The sequence below is a fragment of the Bombus huntii genome, chromosome 16 (genome assembly GCF_024542735.1).
Source record: "Bombus huntii isolate Logan2020A chromosome 16, iyBomHunt1.1, whole genome shotgun sequence".
NCBI lineage: Eukaryota > Metazoa > Arthropoda > Insecta > Hymenoptera > Apidae > Bombus > Bombus huntii.
In genome coordinates this window covers 7,100,320-7,122,665 of record NC_066253.1, presented here as the reverse complement: position 1 = coordinate 7,122,665, position 22,346 = coordinate 7,100,320, and the positions used below count along the sequence as shown (strand labels likewise).

Genomic DNA, 22,346 nt, shown 5'->3' with positions numbered 1-22,346 from the left:
TTAGTAAACTACTGTGCAAGAGAATTCAGACGTAATGTAATATCTTTGCAGAGTTGATCGACAATTTTTAGAATACTGAACCAATACTGCAGATTCACGGTTGCCAAGTTTTCCGATTACACGGAATTTGCATTAATCTAACTCGTATTTGACATTTGGCATCGGCACATGTGGTTTTAGCAGACAGATATATGGATCTTTACGAGATCATACATATTCGACGAGAATAGGGGGAAAAAAAGAGATGAAAATTTCATTGAAATATAAGGCTCGTTAATAGAACCTCGATTTATTACATCGACTGTTGGTAATAGAAATGAAACAAACTAAAAAATAAAATCAACGAATGAATATCAGAAGCAAAATATGATAAGTATATTTTTATTAATACTCTGATTTTAATATTATTTCATGAATGTCGAGGATTATTAACGTAATGAATAATTAATTGTCTAAATACTTTTACAATCTCTGTGTAATACTTGCACTAAATGTCTTGTAATTTCTACATATATTTTCAGATTTGTTTCAAACTTTACTATCATTTATCGTGATAGTCGGCCTCATAACAATACTAATGACGTTTCAAAATGTTTCGCGCGACACATATAATATATTCATAAAGTAAATCTGTAAGTGAATACTTTCATAAATAACTGTAGTCACATTTTGTTATTGTCCGAACACTTTTGGAAGTAATTAAATATATGTATCATATGGAGTTTCATTAAACGATTTCTTTCTCGTTTAAATTATCATCGTTCCGCTCTCGTCTCTTTCCCTGTTTCTGTCCAATCATGTGAGCGTTATCTGCATTTTTTCTTTCCTACGCTGTTTTGTTTTCCGCGTTATCTCGTCGGGGTCTCGAGTTCGCAGCCAAGTAACCGGTTAACTCCGGTCCATCGACTTCTCCGTACAGCTTTAACGTTTTATCGGGTAATGGGCGATCCTCTTTCAATAAAGATACCTTTCAGCTTTGTTCTCATCCATCGATGATCGTGAGATTAAGAAATAATCTTAAGAAAAATTATTTACTAGATCATAAATTCATATTTTCGGGCATATAATTAAAAGCGTAGAATCTCGGTAAAAATTTGTTTTACCTGTCAAGTATTATAGAAAGCTATGTATATATATATTTTGAATATTTTATATATTCTTTCATATTACGTGTATTCGGCACGATTTTTCGCCTGCAAATGTCCTATAAATGCAGAAAAGTTTAAATGCAGTTTCCTGATTACAAATTGTCACTTTAGTCTCCTGGCACATAAACTTTTTCTGTATTGGCGAAGGTTGGTTGTGTTCGTGTAACCTGCGAGTATTCGACCATCTTCGTGAACCAACGTGTGTCTGTTCACAATAGGTGTCTACAAGCTTTTAAATTCTTTCGTGATCAAAGTTCGGCAAAGTTGTAAACAGGACGTTGCACCGCGTGGATGCTCCGGGGCTGTAATTTGCTCGATTTATCTGTCGAAGGAGACGAACATATCAAGAAGAAATAAACGAGAGTTCGAACGGATCCAAAGTTGGCGATAGCAGCGTAATAATTATTGCAAAATCAGACCCCCAGCAGGCGTTGCATCACATAGCATTAGATGACCCCGAAATGGAAAATATATTTTGCAGTAACCGTCGTCGTGTATCATGCGCCTGTACGCAAAAATATTCTTCTTTCATTCTCAGAACGATATTAAAAGAGATAAACAATTTAGAATTTTCTTTCCCCATCGCATTTTCTGATCACTAGATTGCGAGTGTTTATGTATTTTTGGAGAACTTTAAGTAGATTCGTGATTTGTACGCTAAATATTGTAGTTTAAGTAATTTGTACGTTTATAGAAAACCGTAAATAGAGATTTGTTTTACTATTGTATATTACAACTATATTACTACTTTCGCTTCATATTTATCTATATTTCTCTATATCATATGCATTTTGTATATTTTCACGTATTTAAGTTTCTATTTTTTAGGTTATGTTCACAAAAATGCGAAATATTTCCTGTTATTTCTATTACTTTTTATGCAAGCACTTTTTGTGATTCTATTTCCTAGGTTATGTTTATAAAAATATAAAAATAATGTAATTGCCAAAAAATCTCAATAAATTTGTATAATACCTTTTACGAACGTACACAATACTCTTCAAAATAAGTTACTCATTCCTTTGGTGAGCCAAACATAATCCAAAATTCACTCGTGAATCACCAAGAATCAAAATAAATAATCCAATAACAAATAGATAGAACACAAAATAGTTTCCCGATTTTTCCGACACAGTATTTGCTTTTTGATGCAGAGCAATAATCCGGTAAATAACGAGTAAGAGCGACGGTAGACGCTCGAGTTTCGAGCGAATGGGGAGTGGGGAGACCCCTATAAGAAGATAAATCACCAAGGAACAGGCAGTTTACAGTTGAATCGTCAGACGGGCAGTTTACGTTTTCAACGAATCTTCACGCACATTCGAAGACACTGAAAGGCGTTCTACAAGGTATGTATCTGTCAATCAAATCAACGTTGAATGCATTATTTGTACATATTTTTTTGTCAGATTCTATACTTCATGTTCCTAGTACCAAATTTTTGTAATCATAAAAAAAAGGAATACTACTAAATAATACGAAGATATTGGCACATAAACTTATTCTCCAATAGCACGATTTTTTATTGTTTTCATAGTATATAACTTTTGTATTCATACGAAAATAGTATTAAATGACATGACATTTAATATACTTCAATTTAGTTAATTAGTATGTAAATGCTACAATAAATAAAACTATGTGTGAATATATTTTATAGCTACTGTTATATCATCTGTTGAAAGACGGTACGTTTATGGAACCATTCGATTCAGAAACACATTTTCAAATACGGATGTTTATATTGTATGATAGGAACCAGTGTAAGCACGTTACTTACAAAACGGCACCGGTATCGGCATGATAAGATATTAAAACACGTCTTCTAATACCTTGTTTATACTATCATTGAATACCACCGACCTATAAGTTATGTTGGCGTCACGTGACGTTCCGTGCCGTATAATATGAAGCGACCTTTAATATTTACCTCTGGTAATGCGTTCTATACTGATAGTTTCCGTGAATGAAAAATTTTCTATCTATACTTTCAACGCGGACATTTACATGTAGTCGCTCTCATAACTTTTTAAAACAAGATAACTTTCTTTAAATTGGATCAAAGTCTTGAGTCTTTTTGAGGCGTTAGAAAAATTAATTTACTAGACAACGTGCAAAAAAACAACTGTCACTGTTCACAACTTTTTTCTTTGAGCCTGTAATGAGGATTTAAATAATATGTTTTTTTGTAGATTTATGTAATTATCGAAAACCGTTAACGTTGCTATGATCTACAAATGGTTGAAACTGACTTTCGGCCTATAATAAATTATAATGAGTCTTGATACATTTTTTGATACCTGTCGCTTGTTTCTGCATCAATCGATTTCTATATAAAACTGTATATGACCGAGATAAGTCTAGAAAACGTATTATTTGAATTTTTATTACAGGCTCAGATAAAAAAGTTTTAAATAGTGACTTTTACTATTTTTATACGTCGTCGAATAAACTAATTTTTCTAACTTGTCAAAAAATCTCAAGTTGTTCCGTCCAAACTTAAAAAAGTTTTTCTGTTGTAAAGAGTACGTAAGTAATAACTGTTGGTTAATTCTCATTTCACGGGAATCAAATCCATCGCATTCAGTAACAAGTGGAATTTTACGGGCATTTCGTAGTTCGTGAACAATTTGAATGTAAAAGCGTATATTAATTGAAATAAAATAAATTTACGCACTTTTGTCTGGCAATGTTATCTAGGTGATTCACATTGTTGAAAATTTTCTAGTCTATAAGTGTATAAAAAATTTAGTAAAGAAGAAACATAGGTCATCGACGACTACCGTGACAGTGAACACGTTGACGAGCTAAACGAGCACTATTGTACTATTATTATGCAATCACTCTGTATATCGAACACAAGCTATTGAAATCGTGGAGAACACGAACGTAGGTTAGCTATATCTAATGGAAATCTACATGGCAGAAATACACTCAGGGGTTCTGTTTGTTTCTTCAAGGATAACATGTTCAGCACACTCGGAAGCGTTCTCATAAGCGATCCTGTGGATGCTTGTTGCAGCGAACTGCTTGTTCGCCACGGTATTCCGGTCACCACTAAATACAAGCTATCAAAGGAGGAACTAATAAAAGAGCTTCAGGTATACACAATCTTTCATTAATCGAAACTTTCTTTCTCTTGTTTTCTGTACATAGACGCGATGAAATTGTCACGATCGATCTATATACTTACTTTCTACTTACACTAATGCGTATAAATATTTAGCATCTGGTGCAATTCGATCAAAAAGTTGATATTTTCGACATAAGGTTACGAATACAGTCAAACACTCGTAACCCCGTTTTGTGAATGTATTACGTGCGTTATATGAGGCATTAACAATTTTCTTAGCACTGTTATAAGGCAACTGTTCGCAGAACCAATTTTCATCCACCTTCGATTATATTATTGCTTTTTCGCAAATGCAAGTACACGGTAATGTACATTTCTATCTTGCTTCGAATGGAGAAACCGGTTTACGCCATTTCGATTTAGCGACGATTAGGCTTAGCTGTACTTTCCCCCTATGCTGCGTACACAGTCGACTGCGCACGTTGTAATATGGCGACGCATGCATAGAGATTTCTCCTGACTCAGGTTGTAACAAGATGCGTAAACTAGTATTGATTCTGCTTTTCCCAATTAAAATGTTCTGTCTAGTATGTCATCATTTTTCAACGTACACAAAATGGAAGAAATATGGTAAATATCAATATCTCAGTCACCTCACCGAGTTCGATGATTATTGAATACAACAACTCTTTTCTACACATGAAACCGCCGCTCGATCTTAGTTTCCGAGTTATTAATAAATAAACGACCGGATAAAATGACGCTTAATCCAAACCTGATCCTTGTGTTTTGTTTGTAGCTTATATAAACGGAAATTGAGCGAGGCGGCAAACGTGTCAGCTATGTTTGTTACCGTGTCACATATAGACACATTATTAGCACATTTTTTGTTAGATTTGAGTTAGATGCTATTTTATCCGCCCACCGTGTCGTGTTGTAACGGGTGTACAATTAATTATAGGCAAAATATATTATATTGGTACGGGCAGTTTTTCGCAAATATCTCGGGAACTAAGGCCAAGGGTCGGTTTCATGTGAAGAATAGAGTTGTTCAAAATGTTCATTTCTACAACATATTGAAAAATTCTTGAAATCGGAAAGGTGGGTTAGATAATTACCAAAAATATTTGTCCACTATTACTGTGTCGAACTTTTGATGGATTCTTCTCACATAAGGCATACATTTGAAAGGCAGTAGAACGGAAACAGAGATTAATCATATCATAGTTCACGTACAATTAATCTGGTGGAAGTAGTAACGTGTAAAATTCTCGTCACAATTAGATGCAGCTTATGTATTCCTTATTCGTCGATAGATTTACACAGGGTAATTCTCTTCAGAAGGTGTCAACGACTACACTCTAACCGATAACCGATATTACAAACACGATTGTTTATACGTGTAATTTGTCATTAAAGAGAGATATGGTTGCCGTGCCCCGGTTGTATCTAAACAAGGGTATAATATGCAACACGACTAACGAAATTGAATCATCTAGCAATAGCAAGAGAATCTTCCATCTTAATCAGCGAGCAAGGTCCCATACTGATGTAAAGAAGTTTCAAATAGGCGTAAAACGTGACATTAATGCCGAATTTTCAGTCTTAAGGATTGAGCATCATAATATGTTTATTGGTAGATTGCGAATGTTCATACATTTATGCGAAATTTAATAATAGTTCAACAGAGTTTAATAATAGCTTACATCATTATTAATAGCAATAGTATTGGAATATAGGTGTAAATTTCGACCAATCGCGGGGAGACGTACTCGCGAGGAGAGTCGTCAACGGGGGTCGTAAATCCCCGTTACGATTATAACAATCGACACCACGAATTGATCGATCCCCTGATTTCCGGTGGGATAATAAGGGGTGATTGATTTGGTATAACACTGGGATTCACAGTATTATAAAGTATATATTTCCAAGCACTTAGTTACAAAAGGATTTGCGTGAAGTATGCGACTCTCGCGCTATGTGTAGATTGTCTCGTTAGGCGTTAGCTGGTAGACCGTCGCGTTAGGCGTTAGGTGATAGACTGTCTCGTTAGGCGTTAGTTGGAAGACCGTCGCGTTAGGCGTTAACTGGTAGACTGTCGCGTTAGGCGTTAGTTTGGAAGACTGTTGCGTTAGGCGTTAAGTGGTAGACCGTTTGTCGCTCTTTTGTTTAATACGGAAGAAAGTTCGGTGTGGGTGTGCCCCTGTGCATAAAGAACGCGGATTCGTTGGTCCCACTTTCGTTAGGAAAAGTGAGGGTAACGAACCGCGGTGTCGATTGGTCATGCTGCACTACTGCTCGAAGGGATGAGTAGGGAGTCTTCTACCATCGTGGTGCGTAAATGACTGTGTGTATGAGAAAACCTAGCCTGTTTTATTACAGGGCTATTCGGGTTTTCCTAATGGGTGCATACCCGCTTTCTCCGCGTTTTAAAGGCGACTAATAAACCCAAGGACACCTCTAAAACCGACTGTGTTTCGAGCATATTTTGGCTTGCAATTCTTCAAGACAATCGGATTGAAGACATATGGCGAAACAATGCAGGGAAATGAAAGTTATGGTGGGTCCTTAGGTTTATTGAGGGTCGAAGTGCCGTTACGCAGGTCGGTTGTTGTCCGGTCGCGCGGGCTGGCGAGCAGATGTTTTAGGCGTCGTAACATCCTCCCCCCGTTGAGAGGGCACCGATCAAATTCTGGCTGTGGAGTCTGGTGTGTCGTTGGTGACCTCCTTCGCTCCGTGTGGGCGTTCGGCCTCGTCTGGATCTGGGTGGATGGGTAAGGGGACCAGTCTTTTGACGCCGCGGTCCAGGATGCTTGTTGCCGTCTGCACGGTAGCGGTCCGGATGATTCCGTCGGCTCCTGGATGGACCTTGATTACGCGGCCCAAAGGCCACTGCATAGAGGGCACGTTGTCCTCCCTGAGGATTACTACGGTGCCTTCATGAATGTTGTGTTTGCCCTTGTCCCATTTGCTGCGGCGGGTTAACTCGTTTAGGTATTCTCGATACCATCGGCTCCAGAAGTGCTGCTTAATCTGGTGAATGCGCTGCCAACTGGATAGCCGTCCTGATGGAACTGTCCTGAAATCACGCTCCCGTAAACTGGTTAGGGTATCACCGATTAGAAAATGACCGGGAGTGAGGACAGGGGGATCTTTCGGATCGGATGAGATGGGAGTCAGTGGGCGTGAATTGAGAATGGCCTCAATTTCGATCACAAGGGTGTTGAGGTGTTCAAAGGTCAGGAGCTCCGTGCCGACCACGCGGATGAGATGGCGTTTGAACGATTTAACTGCGGCTTCCCATAAGCCGCCAAAATGTGGTGAGTTCGGAGGATTAAAACGCCATTGTATTTGTCGGTCGGCGAGAAAATTCTGTACCCTATCCTGGTGGTCGTCGGACTGCAATAGGGTCCGGAGTTCTTGCAGCTCCCGATTAGCCCCGACGAAATTGGTGCCGTTGTCGGTGAGGATCGTTGCGCAGTATCCTCGCCGCGAGATGAAACGGCGTAGCGCGGCCAAGAAGGCGTCGGTGGTTAGGTCGCTGACTAACTCTATGTGGACCGCCTTTGTCGCCAGACAAACGAATATGGCGGCGTACGTCTTGATTTTACGTCGGTTGCGGTCCCTCCTCTCCTTGATGTAGAATGGGCCGCAGTAGTCGATTCCGACGTTCCTGAACGGCCGCGATTCGGTAATACGCGCCTCTGGCAAATCACCCATCAAGTATTCCACTGGTGGAGGGTTGGCTCTGCAGCAGCGGACGCACCTTCTGAGAGTGCGCCATACCTGGCTACGGCCGTCGATCGGTCAATAGCGCAGTCTCATCGCGTATAGGGTAGCTTGGGTCCCTGTGTGATGATTGTTCCGGTGCTCTTGTTCTATAATTAGCTCTGTCACCGGGGATTTCGGTAGGATGATCGGGTGTTTTTGGCTGAAGGGTATGGCGGAGTTGGTTAGTCGCCCTCCTACCCGGAGTAACCCATCTTCGTCGAGGAAGGGGTTTAATGGCTGTAGTTTCCCTCCAACGTCCTCGCTTCGATTTTTTTGGAGGATCCGAATTTCAGGCGCGAAATGCTGGGATTGTAAGATTTTTATCAGCCTGTTGTGCGCTGCGGTCAGTTCGTCTGTGGTGAGATGGGCAGTTCGGTGTTGCTTATGTCTCCATCGAAGACACCGGGCGACGATTCTTATTAGTCTTGGCCAAGACGAGTAGCGATGGAGGAGAGTGTTGTCGTTAACACTCGTCCTCAGACAGATCGTCTTCTTTTGCTCCGGGAGGTCGACTACCGGTGTCGGGCTCCAAACCGGCCAATAGCTTTCGCTTTGCAGGAGCCACCTTGGCCCGTTTTTCCATATGGACGGACATAGGAATTCCTTGGGCGTCTGGCCTCGGGAGATGAGATCCGCTGGATTATCGTCGGTAGGCACATGACGCCAGTCGGAGATATTGGTCTTGGTCTGTATCTCAGCGACTCGATTCGCCACAAATGTTTTCAAGGTGTGCGGCGAAGACCTGATCCAATGGAGAACGATGGTGGAGTCAGTCCAGTAAACTATTCGCGATATCTTGGTCGTCAGGGCCTGTTGTATTGACGAAATCAAGGACGTCAAAATAAGTGCCCCGCTTAATTCGAGACGTGGTATGGAGAGCGATTTGAGCGGCGCTACCTTCGACCGCGCCGTGAGGAGTCGAGTCCAAATATTGTTCTTTCGGTCAGTCGTCCGCACGTAGACGCACGCCCCATATGCCCTTTCGCTAGCGTCACAGAATCCGTGGAGCTCAATTTTCGTCGCGGATTCTATGATGGTCTTCCGAGGGAACCTTACCGCATTTAACAACGGCAATTGGGTGTGGTATTTGATCCATGCTGTGTGTACGTCTGACGGAAGGGATTCGTCCCAATCTACCTTCAATGTCCAGACTTGTTGCAAAATCATTTTTGCTCGAACGATTACCGGCGCGAGCAATCCTAGTGGATCATATATTTGTGCGATGACTGAGCTGATTGATCGCTTTGTGATTCGGGAAGTGTCACTGTTCGTCTTGACCGAATATAGTATGGTATCGTCGGCTGAATCCCAAAAGACGCCGAGTGTTTTTAACGTGGATGACTCACCGAGATGTAATTTCTGCTTGGTGTCTTCCTCAGGTAGCCCTCTCAGCAGATCCCGATCGTTTGAGGCCCATTTGCGGATATTTAGACCGGCTAGCTTAAGTAATCTCGTGAGATCATTCCTGATTGATAGGGCTTCGTCCTTCGTATCGGCTCCGGTCAACGCATCGTCGACATAGAAGTCTCGCCGTAGGATCTGTGCTGCTCTCGGAAATCGAGGTCCCTCGTCCTCTGCCAACTGTTTGAGACATCGGATGGCCAGATACGGGGCTGCGGATAGACCGAACGTTACGGTGTTGAGTCGGTAAGTTTCGATCTCTCCGTTGTCGGCACGCCACAGAATCTTTTGGTAGGGACGATCTTCTGGACGTAGGAGGAATTGGCGGTACATCTTCTCGATGTCGCCGGTAAGGACATATTGAAATGACCGGAATCTCAATAGGATGTTCCTCAGGTCTTCTTGTAATTTCGGACCCGTATGAAGGGCGTCGTTTAGAGACACTCCCGTGGTACTTGAAGCTGAGCCGTCGAACACAACCCGTAGCTTGGTGGTGTCGCTCGATTCCTTGGTCACGCCGTGATGTGGTAAATAATATCCGTGGTCGGTGGCGTGATCCGTGTTGATCTTTGTCATGTGACCCAAGTCTAAATATTCTTGAATCACAGCACTATACGCGGTTTCATATTGTTTGTCGCGTTGGAATCGGCGATGAAGAGAGGCGAGCCTGCTCATTGCAGTGGCCTTCGATGACCCTAGTGAGGAAAGCTTTTCGTTGAACGGTAATGCAACGATGTATCTGCCTTCCTTGGTTCGTCGGACATGGTTTCGGAAATGTTCTTCACATAGTCGTTCCGATTCCGAAAGATGAGTAGTGGCCTGTCCCTCGTCGATCTCCCAAAACCGTGCGAGGTCCTCTTGCAGAGCCGTTGTGGTTGCGTGGAACGTATTTATCGCGGTTTGGGACGTGGGACTCCCCCCGATTACCCAGCCGAAGCGTGTTTTTTGTAGACGTAGTTCAGGTTCGCCTGGTTGTGCCAGATTGACCTGCCCGATGCACAGCGACGCGAATGTTGATCCGGTACTAAGTAAAACATCGATCGGGGCTGGGCAATGGAATTGTGGATCGGCTAGATGAATATTTCTGGGTAATCCCAGACTCGAGGGATCGATGGGCTCGCTTGGTACGAGGATCGATATGGCCGGGATAACAAGAAATCTCAATGTCTTCTTGTACTCGCCGTCCGTCGACGTGATGGTGGCCGTGGTGTAACGTTTTGCCGTGGTGCTCAAATTGTCGAGGGCTCCGATCTGGATCGCACATCTCCTTTGCCTTATACCGAGGGAGTTCGCGAGCCTGTCGGTCATGAAGTTCATGCTCGACCCAGTGTCGAGTAAGGCTCGGGCTCGGATTGGTTGTGCCTGTTTGTTCAAAACCTTGATCTGTGCTGTGGCCAACAGATCATGATGCAGAGGGGTGTGGGGAGATGTGTTTGTTAGTCCGATCCCCCTTGCTGTCGTAGTCTCGGACAGTCAGTTTTGCCCCGGTTGGGACTTGGATGAAGAGGTTGGGGTGGTGTTCCGGATCCGGGCTGAGCGTGACTCGTACGAGGAATGCTCTTTCGTACCTCTTGGAACCGAAGATGTATGCTTCCGTGAAGTATCGGATGTTCGCCTCGATTTGTGGGACGACCGCGACTTCGATGATCCCGATGGGGATTGTTCGGTGGAGGCTCGCTTGTGTGATGAACGACTGCCCGACGATCGACCGCTCGGTGCGCGACTGCCCGACGACCGACCGCTCGATGCGCGACTGTCCGACGACCGACTGCTCGGCGACCAACCGCTTGCCGACCGACCGCTCGACGATCGACCGCTCGACGATCGACCGCTCGAAGATCGACCGCTCGACGACCATGAATCTACCTGGGTTTTTTCGCGGTGTAGATACGTATGGTGTCGGTGACCGCAGATACGACACGAACCCGATGTACACTGTGTCGGCGAATGTCCTGTGCCTAGGCAATTTATGCACAACGATGCCTTCTTCACGATTTGAAAACGTTTGGTCGCTGATTTGGCCTTGAATATTTTGCAGTGTCTGATCTCGTGATGTCCGTTGCAGGTCGGACACACCACCGTTCTGCTGGTTGTAGCAAGGGTTCGCCCATGCGGTATGGTTGTTCGCTGACTGCGGTGTTTGTGTGTTGACCCTTTTGATTCCTTCTCTTTAGAGAGGAATTGAGTCCCGTTCGCCCGTGTTTTGAGAAAGTCTATCAGATGCTGATAGGATGGCACCTTTTGGCGGGGCAGTGTGCGTTGCCATTTACGCAGGCTGGACGCGGGCAACTTCGACGCGATCAATTCGATCATCGCTATGTTTGAAGTGACGGGCTCCTTTAGATGTTCGAGCGCCTTTAGATTTACGCTGATGGTTTCCAGCAAATCCTCCAGGGCCTCTGGAGTTTCCTTTTTTATTTCCGGATAATTGCGCATCAGATTCCAATGGCGCATGCAGATTTGGAGGGGGCAATTGAACTTGTCCTTCAGTGTATCAAGCGCGATGGAATAGTTGGCCTCTGTGAGTTCTAATGACTGGATACTCTGTGCGGCCCGTCCAGTTATAGATGAGCGTAGATGCTGGAACTTTTGGACATTCGTCAAACCTTCGTTACGGTCCACTATGGATGTGAACGTGTCGTAGAAATAGGTCCAATTCTCGAGGGCACCGTCGAATTGGGGCACGCGGACCTCTGGAACGGTGGTCGGCTCTGGTTTCCGGCACGTCTCACCTCTTGTTGTAGTCGACGGGGTTGTTGCTGATATTTGTTCAAAGAGCTCTCGGAACCGCATGTCAAGCTCCCGATGCTCTTGCGATAACGAATCTACTCGTGCATCTTCCCCCTCATCTACCACACCTAACTCTTCTTGTACCTCGAGTATCCTCTTCCAAAGCTCATCGAACGAGCTGCGGCAAGATGCTAGGAAGATTCTGTTTGCCTTCCCAGACGCTTCGTACTCATCGAGTTCGCGCCTTATGGTTGCAAGTCGACGGGCTAGGACGCCTCGTCTCCGCCGTAACGTGCTGATTGATTCAGCTTGGGCCATGTTTGATTTTGATAATGAACGCCCTTACCTTGATCAAATGGACGTTGATCTGGGATTCTGTTGCTAATCTTTACGATGCGGCGTGGGCTCGTGTAGATGCTGCGCGACGGAGGTGCTTCTCTCCGATGGCGGTTCCCTTGCTCAGTTGACTAAGTGGTTGGAACTTGGATCTCACACGACACTGTATAGTCACTGGTCAGTGCACTTTTTGGTGGCACGAGATCCGGCTCGAAGGACCATGTAAATTTCGACCAATCGCGGGGAGACGTACTCGCGAGGAGAGTCGTCAACGGGGGTCGTAAATCCCCGTTACGATTATAACAATCGACACCACGAATTGATCGATCCCCTGATTTCCGGTGGGATAATAAGGGGTGATTGATTTGGTATAACACTGGGATTCACAGTATTATAAAGTATATATTTCCAAGCACTTAGTTACAAAAGGATTTGCGTGAAGTATGCGACTCTCGCGCTATGTGTAGATTGTCTCGTTAGGCGTTAGCTGGTAGACCGTCGCGTTAGGCGTTAGGTGATAGACTGTCTCGTTAGGCGTTAGTTGGAAGACCGTCGCGTTAGGCGTTAACTGGTAGACTGTCGCGTTAGGCGTTAGTTTGGAAGACTGTTGCGTTAGGCGTTAAGTGGTAGACCGTTTGTCGCTCTTTTGTTTAATACGGAAGAAAGTTCGGTGTGGGTGTGCCCCTGTGCATAAAGAACGCGGATTCGTTGGTCCCACTTTCGTTAGGAAAAGTGAGGGTAACGAACCGCGGTGTCGATTGGTCATGCTGCACTACTGCTCGAAGGGATGAGTAGGGAGTCTTCTACCATCGTGGTGCGTAAATGACTGTGTGTATGAGAAAACCTAGCCTGTTTTATTACAGGGCTATTCGGGTTTTCCTAATGGGTGCATACCCGCTTTCTCCGCGTTTTAAAGGCGACTAATAAACCCAAGGACACCTCTAAAACCGACTGTGTTTCGAGCATATTTTGGCTTGCAATTCTTCAAGACAATCGGATTGAAGACATATGGCGAAACAATGCAGGGAAATGAAAGTTATGGTGGGTCCTTAGGTTTATTGAGGGTCGAAGTGCCGTTACGCAGGTCGGTTGTTGTCCGGTCGCGCGGGCTGGCGAGCAGATGTTTTAGGCGTCGTAACAATAGGTATCAGATTACAAACTACGATGGAACTTCATTTATCCGAACTCGCCCGGGAAACAAACATTCATATTCACAGCTAGAGTACGTAAAATCCGAGTTCACGTTCAAATAACTGAATTTAATCGCCGAGAGTTGATATAACCCAGATATATCCATCGCTTTTCCAGAAGAACGATTTTCCCAAGTAATTGGTTTTTTCGTACAGAAACCTTGTGACTACTTTTTCAAAAACTCCATAGCATTATATGCAATGGAAAAAAATTATGATTGATTTTAATCCCCAAATGAAAGAAAAGTGAAGTTATTGTTTTATCTAAGTTAATGAAGCCATAAGTAGTGTTTGTAAAGTTTCGTTTCACTGCACTGATTGTGAGTTCCACTTTACGCGGTTTCATGAAACGTCGATGTTATCGAACTATCGCAGACGTATTTCAGCGTGTATAAACCGCTTTATTCCCGTTCTCGCGTCCCTCTTTCTTTTCTTTGATCTCGATCAATTGCCGCGTACATCGAAGTCGGTGTAACCGGCTAGATCCAGTTCGGTCGACAAACGTGAATACCGGTTTAGCTACATGGGTCGTTGTACTTATCTGTGTCGGCCGAGTCCTCTCTCCTATTGTGCGCCCGTAGACATACAATTTCCGCGATAGCTCCCGACAGGCCATTATCAATGGCGAATCCCCAAGAGCAACAAAATATAAAAATGCCACATTCTCGACAACTTGCTAATGAATTTAATTAATTTAATTACATAACGCGAATTAGATTATTTAAGTTATGGTATCAAAGATATTAAAGTATAAATTACAAGCAAATTTAGATCTCGTAGAGGAAGGTTGAAAAACATACTTGCGAAAGGCACCTGAATCCGCCACTGCTTATCATTATCAGGACGAGCGTGAAGAGCGCATTTACAGTGGTTCGCGCAAATATTCGAACGCTTGTCACACAATTTTTTTTTCATCGATATATCGTGTGCATTATGGAAAATTTTTTGAAATCTCGTTAGCGCTATAACGAGACACGACTGTCGTGATTATAACAGCATAGCTGAATACGCATAACACCAATTCTTGGGAAATTAGGAAAAGTTTGAAAATGCCAATTTTCTTATCGAAATTATTAAATGATGACATTTACGTTTTTACAGTAGAAGACAGGTACAGTCTGTCGTGTTTATTAATTTTCTCAGATTTTTCGAAATAGTAGCTTTTAGCTCTCCACATATATTTATTTATATATATATTTATACATATTTATATATATATGTCGGAGAAGAGTCAGGAACAAGGTTGTGGGCGTTTGATAGACCTCCCTTGGAGTTGGCCATCGTTGTGTGATAACGAAGACGCGGCCTGATGCTACGAGTAGGGACACTACTGACTCGACAATCAACAGCGGTGATGGGGCACTTGCGATGTGAGCGACGTTGGTCTTAGGTCCGGTAACGAATCCGCGGTCAACGGGAGGAGAGATAGACTGACGCTGACTCGAACGTGTACTACTCGCGGATTAAGCGGTGTTGGTCCCTTCGTCGATGAGATCTCCCGAAGGAATGAATGTTCGTCCCAACGTCACCACCGAGACAACCTCTGGTAGTGTATCTACGTACGCCAGCTCCTCCGATCGGCGTCGCTGTCGATTGGTCGATTTGGGACAAAAGCTGCCTGTCCGTTTGCAAAAATCTTAATTGCCGAAAACCCAGGTTTTATAGCGGGTCTCCAAGCTGGCTGGGCTTGTGCTGTGTACGTGCCTCCACATTTGGTATTCATTGTCCGAAGGGACCTCTATGGGTGTTTCTTTTAATGAGGGTCATACTGTAACTCCGCGCCTTTGTTGGACGGAACGCCCGTCCCGTTGACCGCGGCTACGTTCGGCGACTGGTGGTCGCCTTAAGCCCAAGTTTATTATCACAAATCGGAAACAAGTACAATTGGGCAGGATGACGGCAAATTGTTTAATTACGACTGTAAACTTTAATTGCAATTTTACGGATTTTCCCGAAGTTCCAGAGGGACGGCTTCGGCGTCCTTTCATCTCCGACATATACATATATTTATTCATATATTTATATAATTAATGTAACGTGCATATCGTACGAGTATTATATGCAATTCTAAATAGTTCTATTTTTATTAAACGAGTGAATATACTTTTTGCTAATCTTTATCGCTGTCTGATTTTATAATGCGTGCCATGTATCTAACGTGCGATAAACAATAGGTTATCGCAACGATATATGAGCATGTAAAATGCCCTTTTATTCTCGAGCAGCCAATTGAGTTTGATATGTACTCTGTATGGAAATTGTAGATTTTGCTGTGAATATATCGGCATCTCGCTTGAAATTGTACTATATTGTTACTTTTCTTGAAATAACGATTTATTCTTACCGGGTCCTACCAAATATTTCAGGCAGTGCTACACTTGGCAGAAATAATGAATTCAGAAAGCAATATAAACTCGCGTTACTTGAAAAAACAAGATAATAATACATGGCTGCACGAGAATAAAAAGAACACTTTGATGCGAATGTGCAAACGGCAGTCGCGCTACCTATCGAGTGTTGCTGGCATATCGTTACGATAATTCGTTATTCGTCGCATGCTACATACACGCTACGCACACGTTATGAGGTATACACGATACTCAGCTAAATCTTCACCGTTGAGCTAATAGTTGAGATCGACAGCGATTAGTAAAAGGTAGAACAGTTTAAAATTCATTCGTTTAATAAAAATAAAGCTACTTAGAATTGCATGCGATGATAATACTCAGACGATGTGCACGTTATATCAGTTATATAAATCTGTACATAGGTCACTGTTACATGCCCGGGTAATTCTTTTTTTTTTTTTTATGTATAACGCAGCATTTCGAAAAATCTGAAAAAATTATCAGTTAATAAACATGATAGGCAGTTTCTACTGTAAAAACGTAAGTGTCGTAATTTAATAACTTGAAGAAAAAATTTTCAGACGCAAGGTCTTGAAAAATTGCCAGATATTTACAGATAAGTAACCGCCATACAGTATGTTACGTCGCGTAACACTCTACCTAGCCGAGGCCACACACCGCAGGCAATATGGCAACCAGATGTCTTCGGATACTCGCAACGTATCTTCCATGATGTCAAGGACCTTCCATAAATCACATAGATTTCCTAGAAAAGGTCCTTCAAACGAAACAAACATCTGGTTCGGAGGAATTTCTAGAGACTATTGTCTACCACGGCTTAACAAGGGAAAGTCAGTTTTTGTCACGTACGCTGCAACTTTCCTCCCACTAACAACTTTCTCTCGAGGGCGGTTAAGACCCTTCGTTTAACCAATTAAAAACGAAGCCTATTCCCTCACTCTCCTAAATAACATCGGCACCAACAAATCCGATGGTCCCGTGCGCTAGACACACTCATCCTTAGCTCTCCTCCGAGACAGCATCGTCTTCCAAGTGTACTGTTTTTTGCATCCTTCGAACGGTCAACATCCTTCGAGCGGGTATACACACCCGCAGATCACTCAGTCACTCATCTCGTACATACGCACCAGTGTAACTATCCTCGATATAAGTTGTGGAATAAACGGTGAAATATAACTTACTACTGTGTCATATTCATATCAACCACCTCTGTTATCCTAAACGAAACAGGGGAACGACTACTTCGCGGCGTCGATTCACCGAATCGTAGCGAGAATTTACGCCTCTCGCTGACGCGTTTTCCTCGCGACCGCGTCTCTCCGCGAACGGTCGTAACACAGTAAAATAAATCATGTTTAGGTCAATAACTATCCTAATGATAGGACTAAAATTTTGTCGAAATGGGTTCCCTAGAAAGCTCCTCTCATCGACGTATCGTAAGTTTCATTTGATTTGCCGATGCTTTTATCGTGTTTATTAGAAATTACAAAACGTTTATTGCAAACATACACCTAGCGAACGATTGGCAATCGTAAACGCTAAAGATGGTCTCGCTATATATTGTGGCTTGTTGATGTAGTGACAACAATTAACCATGCAAGTATTTTGACGGTATTTACGACTTGTAACTTCTATTGTATACATTTTCAGATCCGTTCCAGGTTAGACCAACAGTTAAGGTAGCCGTGTCTCGTTACAGTGCTAATGAAATTTCAAAATGTTTTATATAATAATATAATACATAAAAAAATGTCTAAATGTATACTAATATTTTCGCCAGTCGCTGTAAGTAACGTACTATTCACATAATTATACGTATGAAACAGAATCACGAAGGATTGATCGTGCGATCGGAGACAAAGGTGGTCAACGATGTGTTTGCTAGTTGTCCAAAGCTCCGCGTGGTCGGCCGGGCTGGCACTGGCGTCGATAACATCGATCTTCAAGCTGCCACGAGAAAGGGAGTCATCGTGTTAAAGTATGTCTGCTTACTCTCTGTTACTCTTCTGTTACTGTAACTTCGTTAACTCTCACGATAATTGAACGACGAGAACAATTATTTCAACCACGAACGTTAGTTTTTGCATAATAACCTAGACAAATTAGCCACAAGAGGGATCACATTGTGCTAAAGATGGTACATACCTGAAATTTTATTGCTCGAATTTGTTAAAATCATGTTGAGGAACAAAAACAGAAAGCTTCGAACAAAGCTTGCAGATATTGGAAATATCTATCGGATGAAACCTAAGGTCGAGCAACGTGATGGGGAGTAGTAAATATGGTAACATGTATGAGGAATAGTAAATATTACTCAACACTGTAAATAACATTTTGCAAAAACTAATAAATATTTAACGACGAAATTTGGCACATTTTTTAAGAATGACGTAAGCTAGATTTTCACCAACTCTCAACTTCGTAGATTTAATTTTACAAGAATATTCTTTACATCTACGATATTATCTCTTTCATTCGAAAGTTTTTGCCACCTGATTATTACGTTCGTTGAAATATGAAAAAAACTGTTTTCAGCAACTTTGAAGATGCAGATAGCCAAACCTGTACAAATGCAAAGTGGTAAACATATATAGGATTTACATTGTTGAACATGATTTTGGCAAATTCGTGCAATAAAATTTCAGGTGGCACATTATGTTGCATCAAAGGCTAATTTGTCTGGAAATATTAAATATTCCAAATAAATATTATAAATCGCTCGGTCAACGATGAATTAAATAAAATGCTAAGCAATTATGCATTTTTTTCAGTACACCCGGTGGAAACAGCATCAGCGCTTGCGAGTTGACGTGCGCGTTAATCTCTAGTCTGGCACGTAACGTTCCTCAGGCGGTTCAGTCGTTGAAAGAAGGACGATGGGACAGAAAATTGTATTCCGGTTTCGAGTTATCTGGAAAGACACTTGCGGTGCTCGGAATGGGTCGAATCGGTCGCGAAGTGACTCGGAGAATGCAAGCGTATGGCATGCGTGTGATCGCCTTTGATCCTTTACTCACGTGCGAAATCGCAAACCAGATTGGTGTGGAGAAGCTCACTTTAGATGAGATATGGCCCATAGCTGATTACATCACCGTACATACGCCGCTTATTCCTCAGACAAGAAGTACTTTGAAATTTTTCTCAGTTATTTTCATTACAGTATCGGAACGAAATATTTGGAAGAAATAACCTATTCGCGTTCTATTAACTAATTTACAAATAGATACACCTTGTTTCAGATCTGATTAACGCTACGACGTTGGCAAAGTGTAAAAAGGGAATACGTATTATAAACGTGGCTCGCGGTGGTATCGTGGACGAAGAAGCATTACTGAATGCATTGAAGTCGGATCACTGCGCTGGAGCAGCTTTGGACGTCTTTATTGAAGAACCACCGAAAAACCCTGTCACTCTTGAATTAATCGCACATCCCAAGGTCATCGCTACTCCTCATTTAGGTAATAACCTTTTTCAATGATATTTTTCAAATAACTGTTATCTTTTATCTTTACCAGTAACTTCGTTGTAATTCAATGTTGACTTACAGGAGCAAGTACCGAGGAAGCTCAGCAGCGAGTGGCCGAAGAGATAGCCCAGCAATTTCTAGCATTGTCTGGTAAATCGACAGAATATGCAGTTACCGGAATCGTAAATGCACCAATGTTGCACGCTGCCATGTCAGACGAGAACGCATCGTGGATCGAACTATCGAAAAAGTTGGGTCAATTGATCGGTCGGTTCTTGAAAGGGAAACTGAATGTAATTGTACATAGCCAAACAGTTGGTAATGTCAGCATGCGAGAAAAAGTATTCGTCCACACAGCCGTTCTCGTTGGAATTTTATCAGGGCAAACGAAGAACGGTTTGAACTTGATAAGTGCGCCTATATTAGCTGAGGACATAGGCATTGATGTTAAAGGAAACCACAAAGAATCGACTGATGGGGAAGCAATCGTTGTTGAAGCTGAAGGTCATCAGATCAAAGGTAAGATGAGAATAAAACACTTTTTATCAATGTATTATCATTCTTGACGTTCTCAGTATATTTATTTCGATCGTTTTGGTCTATTTCTCTCTCAATTTTATCCAGGAACGGTCCGTAACAATGAACCACTGTTGCTCTCGCTGAATGATGCACAATTCGGCAATGGAATCGCTCTAGGGAACTACGTCTCCTTGTATCAAACTAACAACGTCCAAGATCTGGCGAAAATTGTGAACGCTTTCTCTACAAAAGGCATCAACGTTTGCAACTTGAACGCCAGCGGAAGCTGGATGGTGATTCAAACCGATCAAGAAGTTTCCGTACGTGTTGACAGCATCGAATCCTTCTGAAGCCCATGTTGTTCAATTAAGAGAAAAGCGCAGTATTTTAAAACTCGGTATGACTCAGTTTCACGCAAATCGAGTTACATTTTTGTTACATCAATATAGATTAATTATATCTATGCAGATATAAGGGTAATACAATGTTCGACTCTGTTCGCATACGTATTATTTATTGCTCCAATCGAAAATGTAGGAAAAAGAAACACATGAGTTGTGTTTCTGGTGAATACACCTGTACTATGATCACATGTAATTAAAAATCTTTATAAATCTTAAATACGTACACATGTATTGAAAACTAAAAATATACAAAAATATATATATATATATATATATATGTATGCGTGCGTACGTGCATGTGTGTATGTGTATACGTTATATGTATACGCACAAGTATTTATATTTTTATATTGCTAGTACTCGTTAATAAAATATTACATGTATCACAAAATTATCAGCATTTACAACAATCTCCGCGCGCATTATTTCTCATGGGATAAATACAATACATTCACATACACATGGGCCAAGAAGGCATGAGAAATGTATATACCTTAGAAAATACAGTCATTGACAATTCTACACCAGTAAACTAAAAAATTATTTACGCGTCCGTTTGCTAACTAAGCCAACTAAATACTTTCTCCAATAATCTATGAATTTTCATTGCATTTGAAACATACTAAAATATAATCATAGAAAATGTAAATTTATATTCTTTCGTAGCTATCTAGACGACAACAGTTAAAAGTGAAGGTGATTCCATCCTGTAAATATAATATTAAATTGTTTGCAAGGGTAAACAAATGGAGAAAAACCTAAATTGTGTCTTAATTAACTTACTTTAACGAGTGAAGGAAGGCTTTGCCAGAAGCTATGATTGGGCATCATTTCCCAACCTGTTGCACCCCTCAAGAACTTCAAAGTTAGTGCTCCACCAATAAAGTATATTCCAGAAATCACAAAGAGATAAATAAGTAATGTAGAACCAATGGAAAGGCCCTTAGAGTGCATCAATGTTTTACAAGCATAAGTAGACGTTAAGAGTAGATGCTGAAACAAAAACGCAAGAGTTTAAGAGAATTAGGAGAAACACCTGTCTATTCCTTTTAAAAAATTTGAAACTTACATATTCATTAGGAGTTTTATTGAGAGATTCCACGTACAAGTGTGTTTCACATGAACTACAACATGACAGGGCTATTGTTGTTGTATAGTTCTCATGATGAAACATGAAAACAGGTGGTTTCGATTCGTCACTCTCTATAATTATCTTTGTTTCCTCTGCTTTACCCAGCACAAAAGTATTGTTGTTGCATGTGGCGCACAACTGGAATCATGATAGTAGTAGTGTGTCATTACATATTACAGTACCAATGAATTTTCACAATGTTTTGTACAATATGTTCATAAAAGCTTTCTAAAAATATTCAAATACTATCGTGAATCGTTGTACGTTGAATGACATCGATAATAGAATTAGAGCAAACGAGAAAATTCCATAGCATATTCATTAAACATTTCCTTACAGAAGCCCCATCTCCTTTGTAACATTCGCTCATTTGATCGTTCGACAGTCGCTTATTTGTACAAGGATGGAAGAAAAAAGCGCAATTCTGTTCGGTACTATTTATAGACCTAAAAGAAAAAATTTCTTTTCGGATAAAAGTTAACGAGCAAAATATGAAGAGGTTAGGATATTCAATCCACCGACCTTGAATTAACCAGCGGCATCAAACTGTACCCTTGCCAGTTTGGAAACATGCACGAGCAACTCGTTAATTGTTTACATTCTGAAGAAGTTTGCTCGCAAAAAATTATTAAAAGTGATGCAAACACAAACAAAATCTCATTTTTCTTGATCATTTTTGACAAGACTGATCTACGCGTAACTGCACTGCTATTAGTCAAAACATTGCCACACTCGGTGTCACTAACACTAACCTCTTCGTTTTATGCAATAATACAAAACGTATTTTAAACAAAATAAATGATTCCG

General features: G+C 41.7%; 2 protein-coding genes across 2 annotated transcripts; one reads left to right on the top strand and one right to left on the bottom strand.

The window, feature by feature from the left end:
• The first annotated feature begins 2,375 nt into the window (after positions 1 to 2,375).
• On the top strand, positions 2,376 to 20,798 carry LOC126874242 (D-3-phosphoglycerate dehydrogenase). Its single transcript, XM_050636016.1, has 7 exons — positions 2,376 to 2,497; positions 4,109 to 4,249; positions 17,845 to 17,996; positions 18,790 to 19,142; positions 19,258 to 19,476; positions 19,566 to 20,003; positions 20,109 to 20,798. The coding sequence occupies exons 2-7, from the start codon at positions 4,115 to 4,117 to the stop codon at positions 20,351 to 20,353; spliced, it is 1,542 nt and encodes a 513-aa protein (XP_050491973.1). The 5' UTR covers positions 2,376 to 2,497; positions 4,109 to 4,114; the 3' UTR covers positions 20,354 to 20,798.
• On the bottom strand, positions 20,501 to 22,219 carry LOC126874257 (uncharacterized). The gene is made up of 5 exons (XM_050636050.1): positions 22,062 to 22,219; positions 21,877 to 21,985; positions 21,477 to 21,677; positions 21,191 to 21,400; positions 20,501 to 21,114 (listed from the first exon to the last, which is right to left on the bottom strand). The coding sequence occupies exons 1-5, from the start codon at positions 22,211 to 22,213 to the stop codon at positions 21,058 to 21,060; spliced, it is 729 nt and encodes a 242-aa protein (XP_050492007.1). The 5' UTR covers positions 22,214 to 22,219; the 3' UTR covers positions 20,501 to 21,057.
• Between the last annotated feature and the right edge of the window lie 127 nt (positions 22,220 to 22,346).